Source organism: Alligator mississippiensis, chromosome 1 (assembly GCF_030867095.1).
Source record: "Alligator mississippiensis isolate rAllMis1 chromosome 1, rAllMis1, whole genome shotgun sequence".
In the NCBI taxonomy this organism is placed as follows: Eukaryota; Metazoa; Chordata; order Crocodylia; family Alligatoridae; genus Alligator; species Alligator mississippiensis.
Genome location: NC_081824.1, coordinates 348131972 through 348145686, shown reverse-complemented (window position 1 = coordinate 348145686; position 13715 = coordinate 348131972). Strand labels below are relative to the sequence as shown.

The 13715-nt window shown below is 45.3% G+C and overlaps 1 protein-coding gene across 3 annotated transcripts in view; it reads left to right on the top strand.

Moving 5' to 3' along the window:
• UXS1 (UDP-glucuronate decarboxylase 1) overlaps positions 1 to 13715 on the top strand; it is a 101323-nt gene that overhangs the window by 68664 nt on the left and 18944 nt on the right. For all 3 annotated transcript variants that reach the window (XM_006265920.4, XM_019485014.2, XM_059721030.1), the window contains exon 10: positions 4304 to 4423. In XM_006265920.4, the coding sequence (XP_006265982.1) occupies positions 4304 to 4423 (120 nt within the window). The remainder of the gene's footprint in view (positions 1 to 4303; positions 4424 to 13715) is intronic.

The following is a 13715-nucleotide window of genomic DNA, read 5'->3' as shown; positions in this document are numbered from 1 at the left end:
GTAGCAATTACAGGAGCAAAGATTTTCAAAAATGAGTGTCAGTGGTACATTACTGAAGTAGTGGCCTGATTTTATGTAAGTTATGGGTACCGAGTCGTTCTCATTAACTTCCCTGAGAGCTCTAGGATATCAGTGCTTTGGAAGAATATCAGGACTGGACTGAAAAGCACTAACCTTCTTTGCATGCTTAAATCAGTGCCATGATTTTCAAAAAAACACCACTCTCAGTTGAGTCAGTCAATGAATATTGTCGGGTACTGTCATACAAGTTTTTCTGAATAAAATAAATGTATACCAGCAGAAGCTCTTTTATGCTACTATAACGTAACAGTTCATGGTTCTTGCTGGCATAGAAATGTCACCAAAATTAAATCTCTAACCAATAGTATTAAATGGGTAGGAGTTTCTAGTATAGACTGTGTGAGAAAAATTCCACTTACTATACTAATCCCTAAAGCCGGTCCTGCAGTCTGTTCATTTAGCCTTTGATTTGATATCTACGTAAAACAAGAACATATACAAACTTGAAAATCATTTTTAAACACCCAGAGCTTTTAAAGGGGTTGAAAAATAAATCCAAGGTCATAAAGATTATTAGAAAATTAGGATTTTTTAGCAGGCAAAAGCAACATTTTGGAGACGTCACATGTAAAACTGAAGGATTAAAACAAGCTTTCTGCTTTCTGCAGTTAAGGAATGTGGCTCACCAAGCATAGAGCCATAGCTATTGTGAAAAAAGATGCAGAGAATTTATAGAGTTTACACTCCAGTTGAAGTTAGGGGCAATTAATGGCTTCTACCATTGTTAACTTTATTCTGCACTGTCAGTTGTTTGTCCTTGGCTGCCCCCTACATCAACATGCTTTCATTTTAAATTACTCTTGAACAATTAATTTGTTTCTGACTTGTTGCCCATCTCTTTCATCTCTTCCTTTGTTCATGCCACTAGCTTGGCTTGTTGAACTTTTTTTTCTTCTCTGGGCAGACCTACTCTGTGTGTAAGCAGAGACTGATACACCTTCCCTCACTCCCTCCTCCAGGTTCCAGAAAACATGCCCAGGGGAAATACTGGCCATTGCCCTGATTAAAGGTGGAAGTATGTTTCGAGGGACAGGGATCTGAGGGGCATAGGTAATGCAACCTAGGATTGTAGGTGTTGAAATTAATGATGGGGTATGACCTGCTGTAACAACCATCAAATATTTGTATCAGTATACAAAGGCGAGAGGAATTATTTGTGAAATATGGAAAAGTTCACCAAGAAAAGTAGGCTCAAACCAAGAGGGGAAATTAGTACTGCACTTCTGGAAAAAATTTCCTGGCAGTGAGATTGCTCCATTTTGGAATCGTTTGCAATGGAAATGGTGGAAGTCTGGCATTCACAGAACATCTGAAAACCAGGCTGCAAAAAACAGTGGAATATAAACATCAGGAATAATACTTCACTGCAGGAGAGGGTGATTCTGGCCCCCCCACCCCCTCTCTCTCCCGATTCACAGAGTCCCTAGAGATAGTTATGTAGCCTGAAAAATCTCTGCAAAGTTTTCCTGCTCCCTCAGTGTGTCTTGAATATTGATGAAGGAGGGGAGTGGGGCACACACACGCACAAGTCTACCTATCTGTCTCAGTAAGACCCCTGCCAGTTTCCAACACATACTGGAAAACAGCAGTCTGCAGACTCAGTATGTGTAGTACAAAGAGGCTTTCTGTTTTGGGGCCAACACAATTCAACCAACGACTATTTTGCCTTAAGGCAACCACTTTTCTAAATGCCTTATTTTCATTTGATATTAAATCTATCTATACTGTTGGGAAGTTCATGTGGAATAAAGTCCGTCCTTTTAGGACAACAAGGAAGAGGGGAAACGAAGAAGAGCAACCCAAGTGAACTGTTTCTAAGTGCAGTGCATCCATAAACATGGCATGAACTGTAACGTCCTGCCAGAAGCATGAACACATAACTCACCTTGTAACAAAGCCCTTTAAATAACTTCAAATTAGGAACACTTTCTTGATTATACTCTCTTTGCATGGGTGGGAAATGTGCTGGTGCATAACATAATGTGTTTGTTACCAATTATGGATAAAAGAAAGAAAGAAAAGAGAAGAAGAAAATGCCAGGAGTGCACTGTGATGCTCGTACTGACATGGACTGGCTCTGTGACCTTGAGCAAGTGACTAATGCTTTTTCCGTGTTCATATAAAAGTTGTTGATACTGTAATAGTTCACCATATGATTGCAACTATGAACAAGAACATACCATGTTTGCTATCTTAAGTCTTGCTTTCAGCTTCTGAAATGCTGACCCCTGCTTCTTTCTCTTACACCAGTAATTTTCTATATTCACATGCACTGCTTGGTGACATCTTCCCTCTCGCAGCAATGGGCAGTTTATTTCTTTTTATGTAATCAAGCATTTAGCCATTCTCCAGTTAAAGGGTGGCTAATCTGCGGCATGCATGGCCCAAGCAGGCACTTTGTGTGGCATGTGACAGATCTGTCAGGGAGCATGGAGAACAGCAGATGGGGCAAGCAAGAGAGGGCAGGGGAAGGGATTGGAGTGGTACTTGGGGAAGAAGTAAGGCTCTCCTGCCTTGTGGCACACCTGGCAAAAAGATTTGTGCTAATTCTTACTCACATAGCTGTGAAATGATGATACCAGCCCTTTCATAAAGCTGATATTCAGATATGTTTGTTTATAAATGACTTTGAGATCTGGATGGATCAAAAATTAAACTTCTTTCAAGCAAACCTGTTTCCAGGAAAATGGTAACCTCATGATCTCCCTTGAATGAGGAGCACATGAGCTCAAGGTGCAATCTTCTGAAGTGAAGCTGAATGTATTTGTAGAGAAGAGAAAGTATTCTCTTATGAAGAAAATCCATAAGCTTATTTCTTACCATATTTTTCAAGTCTCACTTTTACAAGGAATGTCAACCAGCTATAGTAAAGTTAGTAGGCAGGCTGTTCAAAAATACTGCTCCCTGTGTTCATAATATTTTTTTAAGAAATTACATGATTCTTTTGCAACGCAGAGAGGCTGTGGCTATGACTTTAGCCACTTGTGAATCAGCAGCAAATACATCACTTCCAGAGGTGAAGCTTTCTAGATGCATCAGAAGTCAAACCAGTGTTTTTGACTCGGCATGGTAGTATGTTCTGTTTACATTCAGTCATGCTGAGGATGAATGTAAAAAGACTCAGCATGACTAAGGAACCTTTCGCTGCAGGCTGAGGATTTGGCTCTAAGAATTTAGCTGAAGCAAAGCTTGTTCCAGTGGTGGGGGGTAAAAAATCTGTAGATAGACTGTCTCAGTGCTGCAGTTTTGCAGAGTCAGGATCACTATTGGCTCTGCTTTTTGAAATTCAGTTTGCTGTGTTGATTACTTTAAGATTTAACATAGTTCTTACAAAGCCTTACTGAGAATAATGAAAATCTCTCTCAGATTAAAAGCTTCGATAAGCATTAAAGTGCTTAAACAGCCTATAAATAAGTAACAGAGTTTTTGAGCAGGATGTTAGCCAGTGATCTACAGTGCATCAGTAATGTTAATGACTCACAGTTATGAAGACCCGAGGAAGAGCACTTGATGCTTGAAACCTTGTCCAGCAACTCTTCCAACTATATGGTTGGTCCAAATAAACGATATCACCAAAAATCCTTTTGCATGCTTCCTGGACCATTGTAGTTCTAACAGCACTCCAAACCTACTACAGTTATGAAGCCACTTTATCATAAGCACTGTTTTAAATGGGCCTATGTTTTTTCTGGACACAGAGAGCTCAGCACTTAAAGTTAAAAAAAAACAAACAAACCAACAAAACCCTTCTTAAAAAGGTCCTGCTTTTTGCTTAGCCATTAGCTACTCTGTAGGCCAGGGAAAATCTCACATAGTTGTACCCACTTTGCAATATATGGAAATGCTTCTAACTGGAAAGTTGTGATATTGCAAAAATCTGGAGGGTGTGTCTGTTGGAAGACCCTATTAAACTGAAAAATGTGACATCAGTTCTCCTTAGAAGGAAATATGGTAAAGAAAGCATCAGATGTTCCAACAGTGGTGCATAATTGTAATAAATAATTAGAATCAACTGTTTTGTAATATGCATTTTCTAATAGAGCCAGGGAGGGGAAGGGGTAGGTGTGTCTTAAGGTAAGGAAGCAGCAGGTGTTTAAAAAACTGTATTGAAAATTCTTGTACTGAAGGAAATCTTTAGGAGAAAAGTTAATTTGGGTGTCTCCATCATAGGCAACAGGGAGGAATCTTCATAATATAGACATGCTGTTTTGTTTGTTTGCAGGAAGGAGTTGAAGTGCGAGTTGCCAGAATATTCAATACCTTTGGTCCTCGGATGCATATGAACGATGGCAGAGTTGTCAGTAACTTTATCCTACAGGCTCTTCAGGGAGAACCTCTAACAGTAAGTCATTATCACTTGGTCCTGGGTTTGAAATTCCCCCACTTAATCTTGGTCAGATAGCTTGTTTTGAGAGATGCATAGTGATTTTCATAGTGTATAGTGGGTACATAGCCTGTGACACTTTGGAGAGTCTGGACTTTCAAAAAAGTGCTGAATCCTCTCCCCCTAAATATTGGACCTCAGTATCTTCAGTTCCAGTATCTCAATCACTGATAATGTTGGCCTTTATTCTTACAGTCTTAGAAGTGTGAATGATACAATACTAATGAATATGAAGAACTATACACCCAATAGTTAGGGCACTAGTTTAGGACCCAGATGACCCAGATTCAAGTCTTGGCTTGTACCCCAACTTCCCTTTGTGATTTGTGAGCAGGTTTCTTAAAGCTAGATCCATGAAAAAGGTATCCCATTGATTCCCCTAGAAATGAAAAGTTATATTGTGCTCAGGTGCTGAATGCTTAAATACTTCTTTGTGGATCTGAGTCTTCACTTCTCTGTGACTCAGGTTCCCCTGTCCCATGGGGATAATAGCACTTTCCATCTTAGAGGGAATTTCAAGGAAAAAATACCTTAATGTCTGAGGCTTTGAGTAGAGGTGCACCAATGCATCGCCCCTCGTTGCAATGTGCAGCGCTGGCCAGAGCTGTGCCCCATCAGGCACAAATGCCCTGAGCACCCAGCCCACTGCTGCTGCCACTGCCACAGTCTGCCAGCGCTACGTGCCACGTGGGGAGTCGCACTATAACATTGTTCCCTCTGTTGGGGCTTCAGTCTCCTCGGCTTCCATCCTTTTACTGTAGCTAGGCCTTCTAGCTTGTACCCACTGTATCGGACCTGGCTTTAAGGCACTAGCTCTTGCTCGTCTTTTCTGGTCGCTGGGCCCCTGGCCCCTGTCTGCCAGGTCCCAGGTTCCTGTGTGTCTGCACCCCTCTGGTGCAGGGCCCTTGGCCCCTGTCTGCCAGACCCCTGTGTCTGTGGCCCTCTGGTACTGGGCCCCTGGCCTCTGTCTCACTGCTGCCTTGCACTCTGCCCACTCCAGCCTCAGTAATTGCTTGAGCCTACCCTGGCAGGGCTCACAGCTACTGCATGCCTCTCAAGTATTAATGGGACTTCTGTAACTGCCCCTGACAGCCCCATCCCAAACCTCCAGTATAAACACAAGGCCTCAGTCTATAACATAAATCTCAACAGTGAAGGTAGCCCTCTGGCCCTTTAAGAGAGCAAACCTTCCTTCACCCTTGAGCCAACCTACCTCCCAGCCTGACTCCTTGTGAGCTTCCTGAGTCCAAATGCTCCTACAGGCAGCAGAGCAATCAGACCTGCGTCCCTGGGTGGCTCTCCTGGGCAGGAGCTCCTTCCCCTGCAGCTGCAAGGGAGAGGCTCCCTGAGCCAGCCCCAACCTTGGGTTTATAAGCTCCTAGGGCCCTGCCTGCCTCCTGTCAGTTAACCACCTGCAGGTACCTGCTAATTGGTCCATTAACCTATTGCCCTAGCGACCTGCAACTGCTGCACTCTGCCTTGCCTGCCGGGCTCCCTGGCTAGGCTGCTGCTTCTCTAAAAGGCTCTTACTTTTTTTTTTTTTGCATACCACTGTATTATTTGGCTGTGGTTGTGGCTGTCAGGGCTCAACTGCAGTTAATTGCATGTTGTTCAACATAAATATAATTTATCTTGTTCTGTGCTTACCACGGATTCTTGCTCAGCATCCCATTGGTTATCTCTGCTCCTCCCAAACTAAGAGCAAGTTTTCAGCTTACCTTCTCTCAGGGATCCTGCTGCTCACTTTCTTATTGACACTTTTTTATTGACACAGTAACAGCTGTGTGGATTAACTTTAGAACAAAGGGAATGTTGGGAAAAAAATCCTGTTTGAGAATAATTGGCCGCTTATTATTGGCCTTTTTTTGGTTTTTAACTTTGCATGTTACTGTTCTGTTGAGAGCAGAATGCTTTGTTTCACAGGGAAACTTTCAGGAAAGACTTCCAATGAGAACAGTTTTGATGCATTGCATTCACTTCTAACAACAGGAAAATCCCCCAAGTTTTTCCTAGAACAGGGATGGGCAATTACTTCAACTGGAGGGCTGCTTAACAAGTTTTGGGGAGCTGTCAACAGCCACAAGGGTAGCTGCTCCCTGCCTCCTCGCCACTATTTTGTCCCTCCCCTTACCCCCAGAAGTACTCCTTTTGGGAAGGGGTTTGCTATCTTGGAACCAGAATAAAACCAAATTATATACTAAAAATCAAACATCTACAATAACGTATTTGAATTTTATTTCAAAAAATATTTTTTTCCCGATTTGTGTGCGTATGTCTTGTGCATAGAAGTGATTGCATAATAGCTCAAAATGAAGTCTTACTCTTGTGGGTGGGTGGGTGGGTGTGGGAGGATGTGTAGATGTGAGGGTTGGGGGTGTGGGTGGGTGGGTATGAGGGGTTTGTGGGGGGTATGTTTGGGGATAAGTGGGTTGGTGGGTTGGTGTGGGGGGATTGTGGGGTATGGGTGCATGTGTATGATTGGGTCTGGGGGGGCCCCCACAAACATGCTTCCCCATTGTGCACAGTCCCTGTCACCAGCGGCAACAGCAGGTGGATCCCCCTGGTGGTGCATGGTCCTGGTGAGCCCCACTACTGCATGTGACTGGGCTGCTGACTCCATCACATGGGGCTTACATGCTCGAGCCCTGTGCAGTGAAGCCAGTGGTGGAGATCATGGGGCTTGGCCAGGGCAGCAGGGAGAGGGGCAGAGCCAGTCTGGCTCCATAGCATGGAGCTCCCTGCTGTTGCCCATGACCTGTGCATAGTAGTAAGCGGGGCTAGGCTGCAGGCTCCATCATGTAGGGCTCCCCCCAGACGCGTGACACAGGCAGAGAACCCGGGAACTGCACATAAGCCCTGCACAATGGAGCCAGGTGAACCCTGCACCCCCACTAGCCCAGGCTCCACCTGCCTTCCACCCCACCTTGGGTCTCCACTGGTCTAGCCCCAAGGCACTAGTGCAGGCCGCAAGTTTCCACCAAGCTGCCACTTTGCTTCCACCTGCCACTGCCACCACTCCCCCCCCCCCCCCAACGCGCCCTCCAGTGGCCACCACTTCCCCTGCCCACCACCGCTGCTGCTCTTCCCTGGCCACTTCCAGTCTGTAATTGTTTTGGAAGGGTCTTCATTCTCCTATCTCTTCCCTTTTCCCAAAAGCTTCTGAGAGTTAGCTAGCGCTTGCTGCATAGACAGAAAGATGCCGAAAAAAGATGAAACAGAAGAGTTCTGTTTTCAGTCTGAGACTTTTGGGTTGTATTAGATTAGACAAAATAGGGAGAGGATTTCACACCACTTTCTGCATTTGTTCTGTGTATGGTGTGATGGGGGGAATGAAGGCATCTATATAGTAGAAGTTTTTTATAGAACAGTGTGGTTCTCACCCTTGATAGATTCAAGGCATGCCTGGGACTTGCAGTTCTTAGTTGTCACCAATTTTTTAAATACAGAAAAATAATAGACCAATTCTTCTGTTGCAAAGAACTCGAAAACATTTTGACCTGTTGTGGGCTTTTTAACACTATGAATTCCTATTTGGAATCTCTGGGTTTACCTTGTGAATCATGTTTGCACACCTAACAGTCTAGCATTGCCTGGCACACCGCAATACCTTTAAAAGGATCTCAAGGCACCGCAGCATACCATGGCACTCTAGTTGATCACCAGTTGAGAGCTGCAGGAGTCGGGTATTGCTGTGGGATCTTTATGCCTCTTTTCTTGTTATTGATATTGTCATTCAAGGAGCTGAAATGCAATGGTATTTTGGCATAAAGACATTGCAAGATTTGTACTGAACTTCTCAGTTATTCAGAATTGCCCTTACTTTTTTTAATAGCTTTGAAAGTGAAGTCACCAAGGAGGTAGGGTATTTCCTGAAAGCTTTTATAAATGACATTTGTATGCAGTAGTTAGTTAATTTTATAAATGGTACACAATTCATCATGAGTATACCAGAGAATCAACAAGAGAAGCTTGAAGTTAGTGAGAGGACTTGCCTGGAAATTTTGTTTCATGACTACCACAGTCTTCTTGACTGTCTGAGCAGGCTTAGATGATACAATCATGTTAAAAAGTTCCTTCATAGAATCTGATGAAGTAAGCCACTGCTTACAAAGGCTAATACAACTCTAATTTAGCTAATCTGTAAGTTAGCCTGCCTTCTGCCTGACTTCAGACAAACACAGCTATTACTTCTCAAAACTCCAACAGCGAGTTATACCAGAGCTTCTGTTCTGGCAGTACCAGCTGAAACTCTGGGATATTTCTGAGCAAATCTAGTGTGGACAGAAACGAAGGCAGGAATGACTCCCTTTTAATCCCACTAAATGATAAGTCATTAAAGAAGAGGGCCATGGCGATGACTATTTAGTCTCTAGCTTGCTGAGTAAGTGGTATGGAGATTGAATGAGCTATGTTGGGGATATAGGGGTGGGAAAGTCTCTCCATTGGAATCAACAGGAAGACATGTTTTGGAAGTTGCCGGAAGTTTAGTCAAACGTCATTCTTCCTGACATAAGTTTAGAGGGGGTCCTTAGGTAGTCTTTAGCCTGGGGGAAGTACAAAAGTGATGCATCTCCAACTATCTGTTCGTTTCTTCAGTATATATATTTCCCTTGGCATCAGTGGAATTGGTCAGTGCGGGTTGGTTCTGCTCATCTTGCAGAAGTTCTAGTTACTGCATGTCAAGAAATTCCCTGACTGGTGCTGTTGCTCATTTTTGTCATTGAAATTCTTCCCATGAAGATTTTCCTTCAACGTGGGGAATGGGTGGAAGTCAGAGGGAACCAAATCTAGTGAACAGGTTGAGTGGTAAAGTGGTTCATGATCGCTTTTGGTGTCTGTGCTCACTGAAACCTGGGATGTGTGTAGTGATGCATTTTCCTAGAGAAGCAGTATTCCTCAACTCAGATTTTTCACAGCACTCATTCTTCATGGTTTCTTGGAAATGCAACAGTTCACTAACCCAGTACTTCGGTTGATGGTTTGACCAGCTGGATGATACTCAGTTCTGTTTACCCTCTTAGGCCAGGTACAGACATTACACTTTTACCAGCATAAGTGATCAGAAACTGGTCTGTGCCCATAACAGAACAGAAGTTTGGCGCACTGACTGATTTAAAAATGGTGGAACCCAGTCTGAGACTTATGCCCCCCCTCCCCCCACCACCACACACACTCTCTTCCTTCTCCCTCCGTCCCCCCCTCCCCCAAAGGGTGAGCGTGTGTTCTGTTTGCTACCAATCTAAACTCTGCCATTTACAGAAAACTGTGCAACTTAGATTGATTTTTGCCTCGGGCTTTTTGAATGTCTGTACCTAGCCTTAATGTCCCATAAAAATGGTCTCTGAGACATTTACCAACTGATACTATCTTCTTAAATGTTGGGGAGGTCAGAGACTGTGCGTTTCCACTGCATGCTGTGTTTCTTGACCTCGGGATCAGAGTGGCAAAATTGTGTCCCATCCTGAGTCTCAATCCTGTTCCTGAAGTTTTCTGGGTTTGCTTCCAGCTTCCTCTCCCCTGGAATTTCTTGGCAATGCCAGATTACACTCACCCTTGAACAGCACCCAGCATTCTAGGCACCCTCCCTTGCTGCAACTTGAGACCATTGCTCCTTGTTCTGTCATCTGCCACCACTGAGAACAGTCTAGCTCCAACCTCTTGAACCCCACTTCAGGTAGTTGAAGGCTGCTATTAAATCCTTCTCTAGACAAAATAAGCCCAGTTCCCTCAGCCTGTCCTCCCCTCACCATTTTTGTTGTCCTCCACTGGACTCTCCAGTTTGTCCACATCCTTTCTTTAGTGGGGGGCCCAAAACTGAACACATTACTCCAGATGTGGCCTCACCAGTGCTAAATAGAGGGAAATAATCACTTCCTTTGGCATGCTGGCAACACACCTAACAATGCAGCCCAGTATGCCATTAGCCTTCTTGGCAACAAGGGAACACTGTTGGCTCATATTCAGCTTACTGTCCACTGTAACCCCCAGGTCCTTTTCTGCAGAGTTGTTGCTTAACCAGTTAGCCTCCAGCCTGTACTGGTGCATGGGATTGTTCCATCCTAAGTTCAGGACTTTGCACTTGTCCTTGTTCAACCTCATGAGATTCCTTTTGGCCCAATCTTCTAATTTGTCTAGGTCATTCTGAATCTTAGCCCTATCCTCCAATGCATCTACTATTCCCCCCAGCTTGGTGTCATCTGCAAACTTTCTGACGGTGCACTCTATGCCATCTTCCAGGTTGTTGAAGAAGATATTGGACAAAACCAGCCCCAGGACCAACCCCTGGGGCACTCCACTTGATACCTGCTCTTAACTAGACAGCAAGCCATTGATTACTACCTTCTGAGCGTGATGTTCCAGCCAGTTTCCTATCCACCTTACAGTCCATTCATCCAGACTATACTTCCTTAGCTTGCCTGCGAGAATGTTGTGGGAGACCGTATCAAAAAGCCTGCTAAAGTTAAAGTTCACATCCACTGCTCTCCCTGCATCCAAAGAGTCAGTTACCTCATGATAGAAGGTAATCAGGTTGGTCAGGCTTGACTTGCACTTGGTGAATCCATGCTGACTGTTCGTTCCTAAGCACCTTCTTCTCCAAGTGCTTAGAAATGGATTCCTTGAAGATCTGCTCCCATGATTTTTCCAGGGATGAAAGTGAGGCTGACTGGTCTGTAGTTCCTTGGATCCTCCTTTTTCCCTTTCTTAGACATGCGTACTACGTTTGCTCTTTTCCAGTCATCCTGGACCTCTCCTAATCGTCATGAGTTTTCAAAGATGATGGCCAGCAGCTCTGCAGTCACATCAGCCAACTCCCTCAGTACCGTCAGGTGCATCCCATCTAGCCCCATGAACTTGTATATGTCCAGCTTTTCTAAATAGTTCCTCAGCTGTTCTTTCACCATTGTTGACTGTTCACCTCCTCCCCAAACTATGCTGCCAGGTGCGGCAGTCTGGGAGCTGACCTTTCCTGTGAAGGTGAAAAAGGCATTGAGTACATCAGCCTATTCTGCATAATCTGTGAACCAGGTTGCCTCTCCCATTCACTAAGGGACCAACACTTTCTGTAATCTTCCTCTTGTTACTGACATACTTGTAGAAACCCTTCTTGTTACCCTTCACATCCCTTGCTAGCTGCAGCTCCAGTTGCGCTTTGGACTTACTGACTTCATCTCTGCATGTCCAGCGTGTATTCTTATACTCCTCCCTAGTTGTTTGTCCAAGTTTTCACTTCCTCTAAGCTTCCATTTTGTGATTTAGTTTACTGAGGAGTTGTCTGCTAAGCCAAGCTGGTCTTCTGCCATGATTCATAGATTCATAGATGTTAGGGTCGGAAGGGACCTCAATAGATCATCGAGTCTGACCCCCTGCATAGGCAGGAAAGAGGGCTGGGTCTAGATGACCCCAGCTAGATGCTTATCTAACCTCCTCTTGAAGACCCCCAGGGTAGGGGAGAGCACCACCTCCCTTGGGAGCCCGTTCCAGACCTTGGCCACTCTTGCCATGCTTGCAAGCTTTCCTGCACATAAGAATGGTTCATTCCTGTACCCTCAGTAAGGTTCCTTTTAAGTACAACCAGCTCACCGGGACTCCCTTCCTCGTTGGACTGTCTTCCCAGGGAATTCTCCCCATCAGTTCCCCGAGTGAGTCAGAGTCTGCTTTTCTGAAGTCCAGGGTCCTTACTCTGCTGCTCTCCATCCTTCCTTTCATAGATTCATAGATGTTAGGGTCGGAAGGGACCTCAATAGATCATCGAGTCTGACCCCCTACATAAGCAGGAAAGAATGCTGGGTTTAGATGACCCCAGCTAGATGCCTATCTAACCTCCTCTTGAAGACCCCCAGGTTAGGGGAGAGCACCACCTCCCTTGGGAGCCCATTCCAGACCTTGGCCACTCAAACTGTGAAGAAGTTCTTCCTAATGTCTAGTCTAAATCTGCTCTCTGCTAGCTTGTGGCCATTATTTCTTGTAACCCACGGGGGCACCTTGGTGAGTAAAGCCTCACCAATTCCCTTCTGTGCCCCCGCGATGAACTTATAAGCAGCCACAAGGTCGCCTCTCAACCTTCTCTTGCTGAGGCTGAAGAGGTCCAGGTGCCCTAGTCTCTCCTCATAGGGCTTGGCCTGCAAGCCCTTAACCATACGAGTGGCCCTTCTCTGGACCCTCTCCAGGTTATCCACATCCCTCTTGAAGTGTGGCGCCCAAAACTGCACGCACTATTCCAACTGCAGTCTGACTAGCGCCCGATAGAGGGGAATTATCACCTCCTTGGTTCTGTTCGTCATGCATCTGCTGATGCATGATAAAGTGCCATTAGCTTTCCTGATGACTTTGTCACACTGATGACTCATGTTCATCTTGGAGTCCACTAGGACTCCAAGATCCCTTTCCGCTTCCGTGCCACCAAGCAGGTCATTTCCGAGGCAGTAGGTATGCTGGATATTTTTCTTCCCTAGGTGCAGCACTTTGCATTTCTCCTTGTTGAATTGCATTCTGTTGTTTTCTGCCCATATGTCCAACCTATCCAGGTCTGCTTGTAGTTGTTCCCTGCCCTCCGGCTTGTCCGCTTCTCCCCCCGGTTTTGTCATCCGCAAACTTGGACAGAGTACACTTCACTCCCTCGTCCAAGTAGCTGATGAAGACATTGAAGAGTATCGGTCCTAGGACCGAGCCCTGCGGGACCCCACTGCCCACACCCTTCCAGGTCGATACCAGCCCACCCACTACGATTCTGTGGGTACGACCCTCTAGCCAGTTCGCCACCCACCGGACTGTGTAGTCATCCAAGTCACAGCCTCTTAACTTGTTCACCAATATGGTGTGGGATACTGTATCGAAGGCCTTCCTGAAGTCTAAGTAAACGACGTCTACCCCTACTCCTGCATCCAGGTGTTTTGTAACCTGGTCATAAAAAGAGACTAGATTAGTCAGGCATGATCTACCTGCTACGAACCCATGCTGGTTTCCCCTCAGCATAATTTGTCCTGCCGGGCTCTCGCAAATGTGAGCCTTGATAATTTTTTCAAAGACTTTGCCAAGGATGGAGGTGAGACTGCCTGGCCTATAGTTGCCTGGGTCCTCCTTCCTCCCCTTCTTGAGAATGGGGACCACATTGGCCCTTTTCCAGTCCTCCGGGACCTGGCCCATGTGCCATGAGCATTCAGATATTCCTGCCAGTGGCTGCGCAATGACGTCAGCCAGTGCCTTCAGTACCCTCGGATGGAGCTCATCCGGGCCTGCCGGCTTAAACACA